General features: G+C 37.9%; 5 protein-coding genes across 11 annotated transcripts; 3 read left to right on the top strand and 2 right to left on the bottom strand.

Annotated features, from left to right (window-relative positions):
- The first annotated feature begins 204 nt into the window (after window positions 1-204).
- Window positions 205-14,622, top strand: LOC103846670 (protein BIG GRAIN 1-like D). Its single transcript, XM_033281996.1, has 3 exons — window positions 205-2,579; window positions 3,838-3,848; window positions 14,611-14,622. The coding sequence occupies exon 1, from the start codon at window positions 1,532-1,534 to the stop codon at window positions 2,552-2,554; it is 1,023 nt and encodes a 340-aa protein (XP_033137887.1). The 5' UTR covers window positions 205-1,531; the 3' UTR covers window positions 2,555-2,579; window positions 3,838-3,848; window positions 14,611-14,622.
- LOC103846669 (mechanosensitive ion channel protein 10) lies at window positions 4,980-8,948 on the bottom strand. 6 transcript variants are annotated; one of them, XM_018655561.2, is made up of 7 exons: window positions 8,742-8,948; window positions 8,379-8,459; window positions 6,769-8,115; window positions 6,225-6,348; window positions 5,836-6,129; window positions 5,548-5,750; window positions 4,980-5,468 (listed from the first exon to the last, which is right to left on the bottom strand). In XM_018655561.2, exons 3-7 carry the CDS (start codon window positions 8,097-8,099, stop codon window positions 5,222-5,224), a joined length of 2,199 nt encoding a protein of 732 aa, XP_018511077.1. In that variant the 5' UTR covers window positions 8,100-8,115; window positions 8,379-8,459; window positions 8,742-8,948; the 3' UTR covers window positions 4,980-5,221. The 6 variants fall into 6 exon arrangements, with proteins under 6 accessions (XP_018511077.1, XP_009121884.1, XP_009121885.1 ...); XM_009123636.3 differs by having other exon boundaries at window positions 8,383-8,459; XM_009123637.3 differs by lacking the exon at window positions 8,742-8,948 and adding an exon at window positions 8,579-8,668 and having other exon boundaries at window positions 8,383-8,459.
- Window positions 9,005-13,225, top strand: LOC103846668 (pentatricopeptide repeat-containing protein At5g12100, mitochondrial). The gene has a single exon (XM_009123634.3). The coding sequence runs from the start codon at window positions 10,470-10,472 to the stop codon at window positions 13,029-13,031; it is 2,562 nt and encodes an 853-aa protein (XP_009121882.2). The 5' UTR covers window positions 9,005-10,469; the 3' UTR covers window positions 13,032-13,225.
- Window positions 13,407-15,059, top strand: LOC103846667 (elongation factor 1-beta 1). The gene is made up of 6 exons (XM_009123632.3): window positions 13,407-13,623; window positions 13,714-13,830; window positions 13,968-14,037; window positions 14,181-14,313; window positions 14,464-14,577; window positions 14,662-15,059. The coding sequence occupies exons 1-6, from the start codon at window positions 13,538-13,540 to the stop codon at window positions 14,823-14,825; spliced, it is 684 nt and encodes a 227-aa protein (XP_009121880.1). The 5' UTR covers window positions 13,407-13,537; the 3' UTR covers window positions 14,826-15,059.
- An 85-nt stretch (window positions 15,060-15,144) lies between these two features.
- On the bottom strand, window positions 15,145-17,734 carry LOC103846666. 2 transcript variants are annotated; one of them, XM_009123630.3, is made up of 2 exons: window positions 17,442-17,734; window positions 15,145-17,049 (listed from the first exon to the last, which is right to left on the bottom strand). In XM_009123630.3, exon 2 carries the CDS (start codon window positions 17,020-17,022, stop codon window positions 15,247-15,249), a length of 1,776 nt encoding a protein of 591 aa, XP_009121878.1. In that variant the 5' UTR covers window positions 17,023-17,049; window positions 17,442-17,734; the 3' UTR covers window positions 15,145-15,246. The 2 variants fall into 2 exon arrangements, with proteins under 2 accessions (XP_009121878.1, XP_009121879.1); XM_009123631.3 differs by having other exon boundaries at window positions 15,145-17,044; window positions 17,442-17,733.
- Window positions 17,735-18,403: the final 669 nt, after the last annotated feature.

Below are 18,403 nucleotides of genomic sequence, written 5' to 3'. Positions count from 1 at the left end.
AACAACAACATTATGATCTTTATTTACAAAAAAAAAACATTATGATCCGTTGGAGAAAAAAATTCATATGGAGAGTTTAGATGGGATATGAATAATGTATACTGAACTTCAAATTGATTTTAAGTTGGAAATTCATGATAAACCTGAATTTCACTGAATCAAACAACAGATCATTTTTGTACTGTTATTTAAAGGGTTTTTCTACCTTTGTAAAAGTATACACGGTCAAGCTTGAAACAATATTTACGGGGGACTCTTGGAAACTGGGTATGAGAATTGAGATATAAAAGTGGAAACATCGGCCGAAGTGTGACAAAGAAGTATAATAGGAACAAGAAAACATAAGTGTTGATGAAATGAGGAACAGTGAAGGAACAAGAAAGGAAGGAAGCATGTGAGACCTGAAAAAGACACAAAACAAGCACAGATCCTTAACCTCTCCTTGTCGAGACAACCCAATGGGCAAATGTGGGTGCCAAGAGAGGCTTTGCTAAAAGTTAAACATACATATATAATATGACCTTTGATAAAAAAAAACATATATAATATGACCATTAGTTAATCAAGTGCTTGCTTGCTTGATCCTAATCACATCCTTTTCCCAAAGCCAACCAACGCTCGAGAGATCTGTCTAGACAATTTGAGACAATCCGTATGGTATTCTATATATGCTTACATTTTGAATTCATATGTTATTTTTGCGAAGTAGATGATTGTACTTTTCTATTGATCCAGTGTAACCGCAACTGAATACTTCATTGGGGAGAATATTAATACTGGTTTAAGATCCACTAATCTAATTCTGGCAACAAAAAAAGATCCACTAATCCAATAGGAAACATTGTTTTGGAGAAAATATCACATCAAAAAATATAAAAGAGAGTTAATTAATATATAGGAGAACTATACCACCAATATATTTATCACTAAATAGTTTTAAATTGATAACAAAAATCTTAACATGGTATGAGAGCTACCCAATGTTGGGTCACTCCATGTATATTGTTTTCACATTTGCTTAGGTTTGAACATGAGATAATGAATAAATAAATTTTTCACATTACTAGTTGAATAAATAATTAACTAACATATATGATATGTTAAGTCCAACTATAGTCAATTGATTTTAAGTTATAAATTTTTGATAAATCTGAACTTAGCATGCTAACATGATAAACACATGCTAGGACCAATTCAATAGAGGAGGAGATCATCAGTTGCTCTCACATTATGAGGAAAATGACATAAAACGTAGGTACATGCATACATAAAAAAAAAAAATGAAGAACGCACTTGTGTGGTCCATCTGGTTAATATACAAGTAAACAACACGCGCCGAGATCGCCAGCTTCTATATAACTCATCTATCTCCCTCCTCTTCTCTCTCATTCGTCGTCTTCCTCTACAAGTCCCGATAAAGAAACAAAGAAACAACACCAAAACAGTTTAAGACATCTAATCTCTTTCTTCTTTTGTCTCTTCTTCTTCTTCAAAAATTCCCCTTTTTTTGTCGAGTTTCTAAGAACAAAGCATGCATAGATCCAGAAACCCGTCATTCTCCTCCACCCTCCTCGACGAAATCTACAATTCCATCGATCATAAAACCCACAAAACCCAATCTTTTACCGGTTTTGTCAACACTACCAATAATAAACAGAGCATCAGCGTAACCAGACCGGTTCCTGACCGGAAAATACACAAAGATCGGTTCTTTAGCTCCGTGTCGTCTTCCTCTGATTCCAACTCCAGTTTCTTCTCATCTTCCGACACAGAACCATCTCACGCTAAGAAGAAATCTTCTTCAAGACCGTTATGTTTCGGCCCATCTAAAACAACAAAGCCAAGAAAAACAGAGGATAAAACTCTGTTTCACCAAAACAGAGCGTTTCGAGTTTCGGAAGACTACGATTACGAGAAGAATGAACACACTAGAACCAGAAGATCTAGTAGTAATCAGAAGAAGCTCAAAACTCCAGCTTCACCTGGTGTACGGATCGTTAACTTCATCAACTCTTTATTCAGCAGCAACAACAGTTCCAAAGGTCATCCGAAGAAGATGAGCTGCGACGACTCTGCGTTCGTTAGGAAACCAAATGATTACTACTATCCATCTACGACGTGTTCTTCCGCTTCTTCCTTCTCCAGGTCGTGTCTGAACAAAAGCTCCGAGAAATCATCTGACCGTGTCAAAAGAAGCGTCAGGTTTTCTCCGGTTAACGTGATCGTCCCCGAGAGCAGATCCTACGTCGAAGAAGAAGATTACCTCAGCAACAACGGTTATGTCAGAAAGTCAGTGAAGAAGAACGTGGAAGATAGAGGGAGGAGGTCAGTGGAGGAGATTGCGAGAGAGTTTCTGAGAGATTATCACAAGAAGCATGATAACGGTTTGGTCAAGATTAATGCTTTCGAGGATTACGAAGATGATGATGATGATGTAGCAAGTGATTCGAGTTCGGATTTGTTTGAGCTGGACTTAGTTGGAACTCATCATCACAATCTGTACGGAGATGAACTTCCCGTGTATGAAACCACTTTTGCTGGTTTGATCTTGTGAAGTTTTTTTTTTTAATTAGTTTTTCGTTTTTAAGTTTTAATTCCATGTGATCTCCACATCTGTGTTTGATTTTGTAATTATAGTGTCGTGTTATAAATTTTGTGTTTGTAAAAAATTTGATCCAGTCATCTTTCTCATACCTTCATTTTACATTTCAATTGTTTTATTAAGTTGGATAACTTCTAATTAAAACAAATTAGTACGTCAAAAAAATTAAACATGACTAAGATATTTTCTAACTTTAGATTTAAAATTTATCCGCTTATTAGCCAAGGATAAGGGTATGTATAGTGACCCCTTCAAGTTGAATTTAACATGATTTTATGGGTTATGGAAACTGTTTTACATTTGAAATATTTCAACAAATTACTAAAGAATAACCATTGTAAAAGTCGAGAATTTTTGCCGATGATTTTGTCGAGAGGGATCCGTTACGTGCAAAGCAAAATGATTTGTGTGATAATTGATAAAGTTGTTGGTGATCCCAAAGGGAAGAAAAAATCAGGCTTCCAACTTTCTCTTTTTCGATGTAACTATCACATGCTTTAGATCCAAATTTTCATGAAAGCAAACGCTTTTAATATGAAGCGAGTTTTTCATCTCTAATTCTCTATATAGATTTAAAATTCTTTTAAAAAAACTCATAGATTCAGATCATAAGATGTGAAGTGGACATTTAGTACATGTACAATGTGCATGTAGCAGCAGAACGGTGTCTCAAAATGATATGTTATGTTCAATAAAATCAAATAAACACGCTGCTACATTGGTTTAGCAAGTGTTTTTTTTTTTTTTGAAAAAGGCTTTAAAAATTTAGCAAGTGTTTCATGTAAAATGTACGTTTGTTTCTTTTAAGTCATTAAATTTTAAAAAATCTCAGAACACTTATGTCCCATAAAAAAACTTTAACTAAATTTTAGCTACCTAGAAAACTTCTATTTTGTTTGGGTAGATAAGTTCAGCTTCGAATACAACTTTTTTGTATACTAAAGAAACACAAGCATATACAATATATATATACACATGTGAAAGTGGTTGGTTTGGTGTGTATAAAAAGAAAAGAAAGAGGGAGAATCGAGAAATTCGATATCCAAGTGAGAAGCAAAGGGTGATTGAGCGGATCGTGAACGGACATATTAATGCTTTATAAAATTGCAAAAATAAATAAAACAAATAAAGAAAGTGTAATTTTAAAATAAAGTGAAAGGATTTGTAGCGATAGATGAACATGAAGTACTGATGCTTCCATGGGAACAGAGAAAGTAGGGGGGAGGGGGGGAGAGCTTTTGCTTTAGTTCTATTTTTTCACTTTGATCATCTTAAAGAAAGTTTCGATTACAATCTTCCCATTACTTCTCTCAACAATTTTTTTTTTTTTTACATTAACACAAATATCATACGCACGATCGCACGTATACATGGACCATTCTCAGTCCATGTCAAGTCATTTTAATTTATTTTACACCTTTTCTTGTTGAGAAACTTGATTCTATAACTTATATTACAAGAACTAAAACCATTATAGAATTATCATTGAAATTGTTATATAGGTGAGTTACCATAATAGTATAATACATATGGTTGTTTTTATAAAATTACATTCTAATTTTTTTCATATACAATACAACTAGTTGGACAAAAGAAATAGTTTGATGAGTATATAACGGCGTATTTTTATTCAATTATGCGGCGGATTAAATTATTCCGCCAAGAACGCTTATTTCTTGTTGCCAAATCAACAACTAAACATAGTTAACGAAGTAAATTATTGAAACAAAGATCGTGCAATGTATTTGCATACAACAATACTCCCTCTAACTCCTAATGATTGCACATAATACGTAATGAATTTAAGTAAATTATGTCTTTTTTTTTCACTAAAGGCTTTAAATTATGTTATATTGAGATCATTGGATCAGGGATACGTTAATTATATACAGACGCGCCTATTGCATTGATACCACATGCATGCGACACGTCGGGTTAAATTCTTGAAACTTTAGTTGACAAATTCTCTACACTTCAGTTACAGATTCTCAAAACTTCAGTTACAGATTCTCTAAAAGAAGTTTATTGCTAGTTTCTTCAATTGTGGATAAATGATTATTTAGCAAATTTCAACTATATGGTCGTTAATATATATATATATATATATATATTATGATTAGTTAGTTATGAGTTTGTAGCTTTGGATCAACCATCCTTATATTAAATAGAGTAGTTAAATGAGGAGCCCCTAAACAAACAAAAAGAAAAGTTCTAAAAGCGATCAAGTGAATAGCACGACATGCATGGTTTTGTAGGACCAAAGCGACGTGTCCCTCTTGAGTATGAATTGAAGTTCAAAAGATCACATGACTAATCCGTACTACTTGATATGTAATCAGTAATCATGCAAATAAGACTATATATGCATGTAATATTGTAATTTGAACGTATACTGAAATTAATATAACAGCTTCTTGCCATCATCTACTGAAATATCAAAACCAATCTGATCATTCGAGCCCTTATATGTAAAATTATGAGAATTGAGTTGGGTCGGCTTAGGAGTTTTGGAATATTGTTTTCATCATCTACTCTAAGAGTCTACATAAAGCAGTACCGTAACATCTGATAATAATCTCTGAAACAACGTTATAGTTAAAAAAAACCATACCGGTCTTTTCAGTTTTTGTCAAGGTTGGTGAGAAGGACTTGTTGAGGAAGGAGAGTGTAATCAATGTGAAGATCCTCCAACATTTTCTTAATCGCCAAAGACTGTTCAGTTCTTCTGATATTCCTCTCCCTGTACTCCTGAAACGTGATGGTGTGGTTGCTGTAAAGAGCCATCTTCAGCTTGTTCATGTTCTCTATCTCCTTAACCACCACCGTGTGTATCGGTGACCAATGCTGCGGATTCTGCTCCAAGTACCTGATCAGAACCAAAGCAAGAACTCTTTCAAGATTTAATGTAAAAATAATCAAAAAGAAGAGTTCCAAATGATACTTACTCAGCGATTCTTTCTTTGAGATGTGCAATCTTAGAGACTGGTGTCGAAAACGCGATAGAGAACTCCACTGTCTCTCCCATATCTGGACTTCTGAAGTAGTTGCTTATCGGTTTCGTGGCCAGAACACTGTTCGGATAATACACTTTCTCGTTGTCAAGTTTCAAGAACACCGTCGATAACAGATTCATTTCTTCAACCAACATCTGAAAAAGAAAACTTCAACTATGTGACAAGCTCTTTCTTTATAATATATGAATGTAACGGATCTCTTTGGTGGAGAGTTTTTACCGGGACACCTTCGACAACGCAACGATCACCGACATCAAAAGGATGCATAACGAAGACAAACACAATGGACTCAAATAGGTTCTTGCAAGTGCTTCCGATTATAAAGGCCAGAGCCACGAGTTGAGTGGAGAAGAACAGCAAAACCTTAGTCGTTGCTACTTCGAGTAGCAGCAGCCAAATGACGATTGTAATAACGATCAAGATCGCTGTCACGAGTTTGTTTAGCTGCTTAACCGCTGTTTTTGTGTCGTTTAAGGAATGTGCTAGAGCTTTTCGACTAGTGTACACCTTAACCTGGTAAATATAGCAACAGACCACAAGTGGTTAACATCAAGAAACACAGACACTGATTGTTAACTGAGAGCAAGAAGGTGTTGGAGGAGACTTACCACCCATTCTGTGAATGCTTTTCTGGTGATTCTCCCGGTCTCAGCAGCACCGTCAAACAAAGGGAACACAAGATCAACCTCTTCTTTAATCATGAACCTAAGCAAATCTTCTTCCTCTATGTAACTGAGACAACAACCCAAACCAAAGGTTTTCATTACAGAATGCACAAGAATTAGGCATAGGATTTATCCAAACCGAACCGAAACCAACCTAATATTAGGTTCGGTTAGGAGTCAGGTTCAATTCGGTAGGTTTTCTAAAAAAAAAGTTGGTTTTCAGTTTGGTAAGTTTAAAAATGTATTACCAAACCATTAAAAATAACCGAACTAACCAAAATTTTGAACCAAACAAAAACAAAATCAACCGAACTTATCTGAAATTTTAGCAAAATGAAACCAAAATCTAACAAAAATCAGAAACTTCGATAGGTCGAACCAAACTTTTTTTACGGGTTAATTCGATAAGATTTATTTCGAACCGACGAACCAACCGAACCAGCAGGTATAAGAGAGATAAAAGCATAGGAATATTTGCTATTCTCACCTGAAGCAAGGCTGAGCAACATTTCTAAACACATGATAAGCAGCAGCCAAAGCCTCCATCTCACTAGTAATCTCTCCCCTCTCAGCCTGCTCTTTCGCATCCCCATACGCCGTTTCATCCAACGTATCAGAGATCGTAGAGAGACCCGAAGTCCTAACCGCTTCCACCAACACCCTCATCGTCCACGCAGAGACTTTCTCACGCTTCATCTTATGAACTTTCCCCATATCAATCACTTTCTTCCCTTTCACCGTCCCTTTCTTCCCAACACTCGTGAAACTCAAATGCCCCGTGCTCGGCTCCCGCCCCACCTTCTCCGCCTCCTCCATAAGCGGAGGCCCCGAGAGCGTCTGGAGTACGTACTGGTGGAAAACAGATTCTTGAATCCTGTCGAAGAAGTTGACCACGTTGAAGTTTGCCGCCAAGATTTTCAGCAAGAGCGTTTTCACCAGCCAGAGGAAGGCTCCGGTGAGGAGGGAGATGAGGGTACGTGTGATAGCTGTTAGTATCTTCGTGGCTGTTGGGGAACGGTCCACGTCGCGGTTGAAGAGAAACACCCAAGCGATGAGGATCAGGCTTAGCCATATGAAGACTTGGACGCTCTTCTTTAACCCGTGCACGAAGTAGAGCACTTTTCTACGTAAAAGAAAGTTTGTTTCGATGAGGAAGACGACGAGATGCATGAACCAGTTCGTCACCAGCATCCCGCTGAACGTGACCATCACGAGGACGCACCATTTCCACACTTCTAGCCCCCACACGGTGTAAGTTATCAGGACGTCGATGGTTAAGCTAGCGACCAGAGAGCTTAACACCGCTATGAAGAAAGCTAGCTCTACTAATGTGAGTGGACTTACTCTTCTTCGCATCTCTTTGCTCAGCTTCACCTTTTTGTAGATTTCTTCGTCTTCGTCTTTCTCTACCTCGGTTGCTTTATTTGGAGTCGCTGAACCGACGCTCCTTGTGGATTTGTTGTTGGGAGAACCTCTACTAATAGAAATAACAGAACCGAGTGGTTCCTTAACGTCTCCCTCTAGGTTACTTGTTGTTACAGGGTAAGATGGTTCGACAAACCGGGACTTTGGTTTGGAGTAAACCGACCTTGCAAAAGATTTCCTCTGAGTTAAGCCTTCAATGCTTGGGTTTGGAGGTCTGGGAGGCTTGTTGGGGCTACTAATAAGCTTAGAGATTTCAGGAGAGGAGCTCTTGGTCTCTGGTGAATCCATCTTAAAAGAAACCCTTGATGCTTCTTCACCTGAAACATTGATAACAACTTCTCTTCCTCCATTGGTACTCTTTCTTTCTGCTATTCCATTGCTACTAGCATCCATTTGACAAACAATGGCTCTGGAAGAAAAAAAGAGTCAGAACACTGTGTGAGTGATAAAGTAGGATATAGGGTTAAAGAAACTATGGCTCTTGTTCTTAGTTTTTGAGGAAACTTATGGAATCTATACACTAAGCAGAGATGAGTAACAAAACAATGGATTTACACAACCTATCATTTAAGATCTATACTTTATATTTCCCTTAGACAAACAACACGAAACTCTTAAAGAGTTTTTTTGGTCTAAAACTCTTAAAGAGTTGGTAGTTTAAAAGGAGGTTACCTACCACTAGTGAGGTACAATGAATCTTCTTCTTATTCTTCTGTGAGTATCAATTAATCAGCTCATTCATGAGGGACGACCCTGAAAATAGCAAAAAATAAACAGAGATCTTAGGGGAAGATATAGTACACACCACGACCACGTTTAAAGAGAAGAATTCAAATATTTGGTAAAGGAGAAAGTCAGATAATAATAGTGACCCTAAAGAAAAAGAGGCAAATAATAGCAGCTGATAAGAAGAGAGGCGGTGGAAAAAGTTTGCCTGAGAAAAAAATGGCTTAAACCCTGAAGTAGCCAACAAAAACGAGAAGCCAAATATATAAAAACACAAAACATAGAAAAAGGGTTTTGAGAAGATCTTACATGAACACAACACTCAGGCGGGTCCAAAGAGTAAGAGATCTCAATACTTTTATAATGTTAATCAATAAACTTTTCCTGAAAATTGGAAACTGTATTTATATAATTGAATATGTATCGAGGTGGGGGAGTTGTTATTTTTTTTAAACACTAAAATTTCATTAACAGAGGTAAATTACATTGGTGGAGTTGTTTGTACAACATTTATTACTAAACTCTCCTACCTTTACTCGTCAACAGCAAAATGTGAAACCGAATGTATTCCGGACCACAAAACTTGGTTTTTAGTTCAAGAATCTAATAACCAAAGTCCTCTCTATTCAAGATTGTCTTTATTATAAAATTATTCTGACCCAAAAAGACAAATGCTCTGTCCTAAAATGTCAGAATATAATATGTGATTTTGTGCACGTCCACCACTATTTCACTTTCTTTTTACGGCAAAAATTCAAATTTCAAAAAATTTCACAGACTCCAAAATCTATGTGTAATGGAAATGTTGAATAAAATAATTAACAGTTGAACCATTATAATGAAACAGTTGAAAGAGAAAAAAATTTAATGATTTGAATTATTTGATGATTTGAATTATTTAATGTTGAATAAATTTAAAATGTTGAATTGATTTCAACGTGTTGAATAAAAAAACAGAGACCCACCAACAACAAATATCATTTTCTAAATATTTTTTGATATTTTTTCTTATTCTTATATTTTTTTAAACTAAAGAATTTATCTTTATTATTTAATATAAAAATTTATTATTTTAAATTCTCTATAAATATAGATTGGTTTTATTTAATTTAGAGATAAATTTTATTAATTAGTAAAATAAAATGATAAATTTTATTAAATAAAACATGGGTCACATTGTAGTATGTAAATACAGAAAATAAGATAAAATATATAAAATGATGTGAAATGTTAAAAATAAAAATGAGGGTGTTAAATCTGAAAATCATTGTACATGGTCTAAGCAAACACAAAATCGATTAACTAGAATGATAAAAAGTGAAAAACTAAAATTTGCAACTTTTATTATAATACTTTTTTTTTGATCAAAAATAATACTTTTTACTTTATTTTGCTAAGAACACTTGGAAGTTCTTTTGACGGTGACAGTGGCCATTATACATACCACTTAGAGTCTCGATCAAGTATCAATTCCATTGCGTCTTTTGCTAAAGAGCTGTTTTTAATCATTCCGGTAACTAACGCGTTTATGGCATGTTTAATTCTTGTAATTGGTGACCGCTATGTTATCTTTGTGGGATGTCAGTCTATTGTTTGATTGATAAACTTGTCATTATCATTGCCTAACGATTCTGTTAATTAAGTTGAGTAATTGTAGTTCACTCGACCATCTATATATCCGAGTTCTTTAAACCCGACAATACTTCTAACGTCGTCGTAGAAACGTTACACACAATTACTTTAACCTTTTTTTTCTTTATTCCGGACCAAAAAACTTGGTTTTAGTTCAAGTATCTACCATGTTCGAGTTATTATGTTATTCCTCTGTACTGAATTGTCCAAATAATATACGTACCTTGTGAAAATTATATCTTCGTGCATCAAATGTCGAATAATTATTGAGAAAGAAATCGGCGTTAGTGTAAAAGGTGACTGATAAAAGTTCGAACCAGTTTTCATTAACAACCATAACGTTCGATTTGAATGGGCAAGAAGAAAGGCCCATCTTAAGCCCATCAAGACACCAAATAAACCAGAATGGTCGATTTGAGTGGGCAAGAAGAAAGGCCCATCTCAAGCCCATCTCTCAATAAAATGGTTATTAAACATTTAAACCTCCAAAACATCCGAGCGTCTCCGGCGAAGATGGTGACTCGCTTTCGACTCGTTTCGAGATCTTCTCGTTACGCCACCGTGAAGTTATCCAAGTCGGCCTCGTTATGCTCATGTCGTCTCTTCTCTACCTCCTCCGACGCGACTCACCCTGAACCCGAATCAGCCCCGCCTTCGAATCCCACTACCGGAGACGGAGAACGACACGAGGAGCTTCGGAATCTCCGAGTACTTCTCCAGCAGAACCGAATCGAAACGGCGCGTGGGGCTCTCACCTCGCTCGTCCGATCAGGCTCCGCGCCTTTCACATCGCCGAAAGAGCTCTTCTCCGCCTTCTCACTATCATCTCCATCGCTGAAGAACGACTTCTCCTACCTGCTCTTCTCCGTGCTAATCCAATCGAACATGATCCCCGAAGCTACGGACTTGTTCTTCGCCGTGAGGAACGAAGGTATCACCCCCAGCTCAGACTCGTTAACCCTTTTCTTCGATCATCTCGGGAAAATGAAGCAATTCAGAGTAACGATCAATGTGTTTTTGAATCTCCTCGAATCGAATTATCGTCCGAGCAAGTTCATGTATGGTAAATCAGTTTACGCCGCCGTGAAATCGAGCGATTTAGGGAAAGGTTTAGAGCTGTTTAATCGCATGAAGCACGATAGAATCTCACCCACTGTGTTTATCTACAACGTTCTTATCGACGGGTTGTGTAAAAATGGGAGGGTGAATGATGCAGAGAAGCTGTTCGACGAAATGCTTCAGAGAAGATTGGTTCCCACTTTGATAACGTACAACACTTTGATCGATGGGTATTGCAAAAGTGGGAATCTTGATAAGACTTTTAAGGTGAGAGAACGCATGAGAGGGGATGGTGTTGATCCGAATCTTGTTACGTTCAATACGTTGCTTAAGGGGATGTTTAACGCGAGGATGGTGGAGGATGCGGAGAGTGTGTTGAAGGAGATGAAAGATCGTGGCTTTGTGCCTGATGCGTTCACGTTGAGTATTCTTTTTGATGGTTACTCGAGCAACGAGAAAGCTGAGGCTGCTTTGGGTGTTTATGAGGAAGCTGTTGATTCTGGTGTGAAGATGAATGCTTATACGTGTAGCATTTTGTTGAATGCGTTGTGTAAAGAAGGGAAGATAGAGAAGGCGGAGGAGATTTTGGGGATGGAAATGGGCAAGGGGCTTGTAATGAACGAGGTTATTTATAACACGATGGTTGATGGATGCTGTCGGAAAGGTGATTTGATTGGAGCTCGAATGAAAATCGAAGAGATGGAGAAACAAGGGATGAAGCCGAATCATTTGGCGTACAATTGTTTGGTTAAGAGGTTTTGTGAATTGGGGGAAATGGAGAATGCTGAGCAAGAGGTTAGCAAGATGAAACTAAAAGGAGTTTCTCCTAGCGTGGAGACGTATAACATCTTGATCGGGGGCTACGGGAGGAAGGGGGAGTTTGATAAGTGTTTCGACATCCTCAAAGAAATGGAAACCAACGGTACGATGCCGAATGTTGTTAGCTACGGGAATCTGATAAATTGTTTGTGCAAGGGCTCTAAGCTTCTTGAAGCTGAGATTGTGAAGAGAGATATGGAAGACAGAGGGGTTTCACCTAATGTAAGGATATACAACATGCTGATTGATGGTTGTTGCTCAAAGGGGAAGATAGAAGATGCTTTTCGGTTTTCTGAGGAGATGCTAACAAAGGGAATAGATTTGAACTTGGTGACTTATAACACCCTCATCAATGGGTTGTCCATGAACGGAAAATTAGCAGAAGCCGAAGACTTGTTTCTCGAAATCTCAAGAAAGGGGTTTGTACCAGATATATACACGTATAACTCGTTAATATCTGGATATGAACATGCTGGAAACGTGCAAAGATGTATCGCCCTGTACGAAATGATGAAAGGATCAGGAATAAAACCCAATTTGAAGACATATCATCTTTTGATCGGCTTGTGCACCAAGGAGAGTGTAGAGCTCACTGAGAAAATATTTGGAGAGATGTCGTTGGAACCAGACTTGATAGTTTACAATGGAGTTCTTCATTGCTACGCCATGCATGGAGAAATGGATAAGGCTTTGAAAATGCAGAACCACATGATGGAGAAGGGAATCGATTTGGATAAGACGAGTTATAACAGCTTGATCATGGGACAGCTGAAAAGAGGAAAGCTCAGCGAGGCTAAAAGTTTGTTTGAGGAGATGAAAGCTCGAGGACTGGATCCTGAAGCTGATACGTATAACATAATGGTGAAAGGGCATTGTGAGAAGAAGGATTATATGGGAGCATATGATTGGTACAGAGAGATGCAGGAAAAGGGTTTGCGAGTGGATGCTTGTATAGGCGGCGAGCTAGTAACTGGGCTTCGAGAAGAATGGAAGTCAAAAGAAGCACATACTGTCAGTTCTGAGATGAATGGTGACAAGCTTGATGATGTACCAGTAGAGGAGGCTCTTTCTGCAACAAAGAAGCTGTGAAAATCAAGAACGTGCTCCAAAACAAAACCAACATCATGACTTCATGAGTGACACTTTTCTCTGGGATCTTGAGCTAGGGATGAGTACTTTTATTGATGATTAGTCCATGTCGCCTTTAGATTAGCACAATCACTTTGGATGAGACTACGTTAAACTATGGAGTATTTCTAAAGTTTTTTTTTTCCTTGAACAAATTTTGTGAATGTAAATATTGAAATGCATTCATGAGTGGATATAATAAGATTAGTGAAAAATATTGTGTAATGAACACAAACGTTTAGTAGAGTTTTGAAGCGTGTGAGTCGCACGGTGGGAGGGATGCCTCTAGAAAGGGAGGAGGGTCCACTGGGTGTGGAAGCAATATTTAATAAGACTTCAGACCAGTTTATCTCCACGTGGGACTGGTCCGACTGGTTTAGGAGTTTCTAGAGTTATACACACACTGCTTTTTAAAAACGCATATTCTCTGTCTTTGTCTCTTCCACTTCAGCATAATTTGAGCATCAATGGCGATTACGTTTTCAAATCTCCACACAGAGCAAGGTCTCAAAAGCGTCGAGGAACACCTCTCTGGAAAAACTTTCATCTCCGGGTAAACTCGCATCTTCCTTCTTTCGTTTATTTTGCTGAATAAATTGTCACCTAGAGAGTCTGAAATGTTCATTAACTTTTTATTTTTCAGCGATCAGCTTTCAGTGGATGATGTGAAGGTTTACGCTGCCGTGTTGGAGAAGCCAGGTGATGGCTTCCCAAATGTTAGCAAGTGGTATGATACCGTTGCTTCCCACCTCGCTAAAAGGTTCGTATAGTATCATCACTCTCTTTTTCTTCTTTTCTTGATGTTCTGTAAGACTGTAATATTTACTTAGTATCTATAATATTTGCTCTTTCCTACAATGATTATGTTCTTCGATTGGTTATTGTATACTTTACTAGTTTTCCTGGGAAAGCTGTCGGAGTGAGAATTGGTGGTGGTGTTGCTCAGTCTGAAGCTTCGAAAGCAGAGGTACTTCCTATAAATGGAAATCTCTTGTTGGCTTTAATCACGTTTCTTAGACAGCCAAAAGGAAATTTGAATACTTATGTGCTTTTGTTTTGGAATCGTTTATGTTTTTCTCCCATTTGTATTTCCGTGAACTCATTGTGCAGGCACCTGCTGCGGCTGGAGCTGATGCTGATGACGATGATGATATAGATCTTTTCGCTGATGAGACGGAGGATGAGAAAAAGGCTGCAGAGGAGAGGGAAGCTGCTAAGAAAGATACCAAGAAACCTAAAGAGAGTAAGTATTTCTCTAATTTGGACTGGATCACTGTTCCTATAGTAAATTGTGGAAAGATTGTATGCATCACAGACATCTTCTGATCCACTGAATTGAGATGGAAATAAATCATCTGTTTCTTGAGATCCTCTTTGTTTCTTGTTTTGTTAGGTGGAAAGTCGTCTGTTCTACTTGATGTAAAGCCATGGGACGATGAAACCGATATGAAGAAGTTGGAAGAAGCTGTCCGTAGTGTTCAGATGCCTGGTCTTTATTGGGGAGCTTGTAAGTGAAGAAGACAAATCTTTTCCACACAAGAATTTTTTGTTTGTTTGTTTCTTTCTCTCATGTTAGAAAATTTTGTTGCAGCGAAATTGGTACCGGTTGGTTATGGGATAAAGAAACTCACGATTATGATGACAATTGAGGATGACCTTGTCTCTGTCGACAACCTCATTGAAGACCATCTCACCTCAGAGCCTAACAACGAGTACATCCAAAGCGTCGACATTGTCGCTTTCAACAAGATTTAGAAGACTCTAAAAACCCCCTCCACATGGAAAGATGTCGCCGAGTTCACAGTTTAAGTGTCATTCACGGTCTTCTTCTTGTCCTTCTGTCCTACAAATGGCTTTCGTGTGTTTCTCTAAATCGTTTCCTTCATGTTGCAAAGAGCAACTTTGGTGTTTAAACTCTAAGCTTCACTCAGTCTCTCTTAACTCTTGCAAGACGAAATGCTGTTAAATTAAAATGTTGTTGGCTTGGTATGTGTGGAGACTTTCAAGTTATAATATTGACTGTGTATTCGATTAAAAACCCGTTATTATCATATCCAATTTTGAGGAAACACAATTGATAAAAACTAGTAACCACATACTCATACCATCCATCCATTATCTTTCTCTCTCTCTCCCATTGCAAATTTTTCATTTATTTTAGAAGCAACTTTCACATTCAAAGAGAAGGAGGTACATACTGCCTAGACAAACTAAACAGATCTTTACCCTCAAACGGTGATGTCCATTCTCTCCCATTCCCTACTAAAGCAGCTTCCTGAGCTCCCATTGCCATGCTCATCCCATTCCCGTTCCCCATCATTCTTGTCCTTCCGTTCATGTTTGTTTCATATGGGGATGCTTCCACGTATTGGGGTCTTGGACAAGCTAGGCCTCTGTCTAAACTCCAATCAATGTTGTTGTAATCCGATTTTGCCGCTGACCCATCCGTATTCCACTCCAGCCCAGATGAAGGTGTTGATCCATACCCAGAGAAGAGACCAAGAGAAGCAGCTGGAGCCACAGTATGCGGTGCTGAACCACCAACCATTCTGTGTCCATTGTTCACTTGGCCTTGATATTGTTGATACTGAAGTTGCTGCTGGTACATCAGGTTTGGGTTAAGATCAGTAGGAGGCAGAGTTCTTGTGGGCAAGTACCCGTTATTAGATTGAGCCGCCTCAGATCTATTTGCAGGGTACCAACCGCTGCCTCCTCCTCCTGCTGCTGTAGCTGCTACGGTAAAGGATGAATTAATGGTAGAGACGGGTAACACATTTGCTTTAGCGGATTGAGAGTGTCGTTGCTGTTGATGTTGGTGCATCACCATAACTGGTTCCCTCATTTCTTGCTGCTGTACTCTCTTGAATTGATCACCATAATGAGTTTCTTCTGTTGGCCGCGGCAGAGGTGTCTGTTGATACGACATGCGTTTCCTCTCTTCCAGGGCATTATTCTGTTGCATTTTCATCCACTCCATTTTTATATTAATTTGATCCATCGGATTTACACTTTGGTTTCCAGATTCTCCACTAATATAGCTGGATCCTCTGGTGTAACCTAGAATCTTTCTCTCTACTTCGCCCCCTGCATGATAGTTAGGTTGCAACTGGGCGGCTACTGAGTTCTGACTTGTCTGCACAGAAGGGACTTTGCTAGCGGGAGCACTATTATTACTAACATCCTCTACTTTTATAGAAGCAGTAGATTGTTCTTGCTTCTGCCTCCTTAATGATTCTTCTGCCTTCTCAATATCCCCTTCTGCTGTAACCACAGATTTCTCTACATCCTGCTTGGAGCACTTATATTTCGTTTCCAACTCCAAGATTCTACTCAACTCTTGCGAGATGTCAATCTTTAAGTTCGCAGAGGGAGGATCTAGTTTCTTATCTTCTACATTTGCCCCACCCTCGAACAGCCAGTTAACAGACTCCTGTAGCTTCCCTTCATTCAACATAAGAGCGTAAGTCGCCCTCTCATGAGGAATCCCCATAGGTACGATCTGCTGAGCAAGTACCTCAAGCTTCCTCGACATGAGAAACTGACAGCACCGCTCGTGCAGCTCCTGAGCTCGCTTCTCCTTCTGACGCTGGTGCTTTCTCTCATTCTTCAGCCGCATCTTCTCCCTCTTGTCATTGTCAGCTCCGGGGATAACCTCCTGTTTCGCGGTAGTAGCTGTGGTAGGCGCTGCTTTCTCTTTGTGATCTTCTGAGTCACCAGACCAGCTACCGTTATTAGAGGCGGAGTCACAGTTAGAATCCGACTCATCAATGTTTTTGAAACGGCCGTTACTGTGAAGCGGTGAGGAACCAGTTGACTCAACGGTTTGGAATGTCCCTAAAAGAGGGTTGTAAGCACCGCCTATGGATCCAGATGCGGCTTTACTCGGTGTCTTCTGTGATTCATTCACAACCTTCTTGTCTCTAGATTTGGTGGTCTTGGCTGCTGTAGACATCTTCTCAATTACAAAAGTTATCCTGCACTTCTCACAAAAACGAGAAATAGTCAAAAAAACAAAATCTCGTTGCAATGTCAAAGGTAGAGACTTTCAATTCGAAATACACAAAATCGACAGGGACGATCGTTGATACAGAGGCACAAACGCGTAGATCCATCGCCAAGAACGAACAATATATCTATTAACATTTCTATCGAATTAGGTCAAAACGCAGAGTTTCAAGGCGGAGGATAAGCTAAGGAGGCGAATCGAAACCGTAAACAATAAGGAAGGTCATGTTTTGAGCAACGGAGGGAGCGAAATTCGATTGAATCTAGAAAAAACCTAAAGGAAATGCGATTTGAGGGAAGAATCTAAATCGGAGTATTAGATCAGTGATGAGAAGGAAGAGATAGAGAGAGAGAGGGAGGGAGAACCTGATTGAATTTGATCGGAGTCGTTGACGGAGATGCAGATCGGGAGAAAGTTTTTTTTTTTTTGGAAGGAAGGTGAGAGAGAGCTTTTGAGGGGGGATGACGATGAGAGGATGAGGAACGTGAGGAGTGCGTTGTTGTTTGTTGTGAAATTATAACCAAACGTCTCGCCGTTTCGATTCCCCCAAATGTCAACAATGCCAATTAGAAATTAGGGTTTGGTTTAGGAGAGGACATTTGGGAAGGAAAAAAAACACGATTTTTTTTTTTAACAGACAGAACCAAAAAAGAGTGGCGAAAACCAAACCAAAGTCTTTGTTGTAATAAATTTATCTTTTTTAATAATTCTGAGCCATTTGATTTATTTTCTTTTATATATTTTCAGTTATTTTTTTAAATTATATCCCAGTCTCATTTCCAGTTGTGTTTGATGGTAATAATAAAATAGATATACATAGGGACTCGGTACAGATGTATCCTAGTTTAGGTTTTCGAGCACTTTCATACAGTTAATTTTTATCTTTTTAACATATCCAAAATATCTTGAATATAAAACGCACTTTACTAAAAAAATAACACTAATAAATTATACAGTTTTTAATTAGCGGAAAAATTTCATTTCTATTCACTAATAAAATATACAAACTATTTTAGATTCATATTTAATACATGAACTAATTTTTACTGTCTATTAAATACACAATTTTTTGAGATAATTTTTAGGATAATCAAAATCACTCACTTTGATAATTTCTGAAAAATTCAAAAATATTTATTTATTTTCCAAGTGATGTTTCGTTTTCACGTTAAAATTTAAAGTGTTTAAAATATTTATTACCCGTATTAAATAGTACATTAGATTTGTTAATATAAAATTATTTGTCCATAAATTAAAAATAAATTTTATTAATTTGATAATTATCATTATCTTAAATAATTTTATATTATGTTATCCAAAAATAATT

Source organism: Brassica rapa, chromosome A10 (genome assembly GCF_000309985.2).
Source record: "Brassica rapa cultivar Chiifu-401-42 chromosome A10, CAAS_Brap_v3.01, whole genome shotgun sequence".
Classification (NCBI taxonomy): Eukaryota; Viridiplantae; Streptophyta; class Magnoliopsida; order Brassicales; family Brassicaceae; genus Brassica; species Brassica rapa.
The sequence above is the reverse complement of the archived record's forward strand: the minus strand, read 5'-3'. Positions and strand labels throughout refer to the sequence as shown.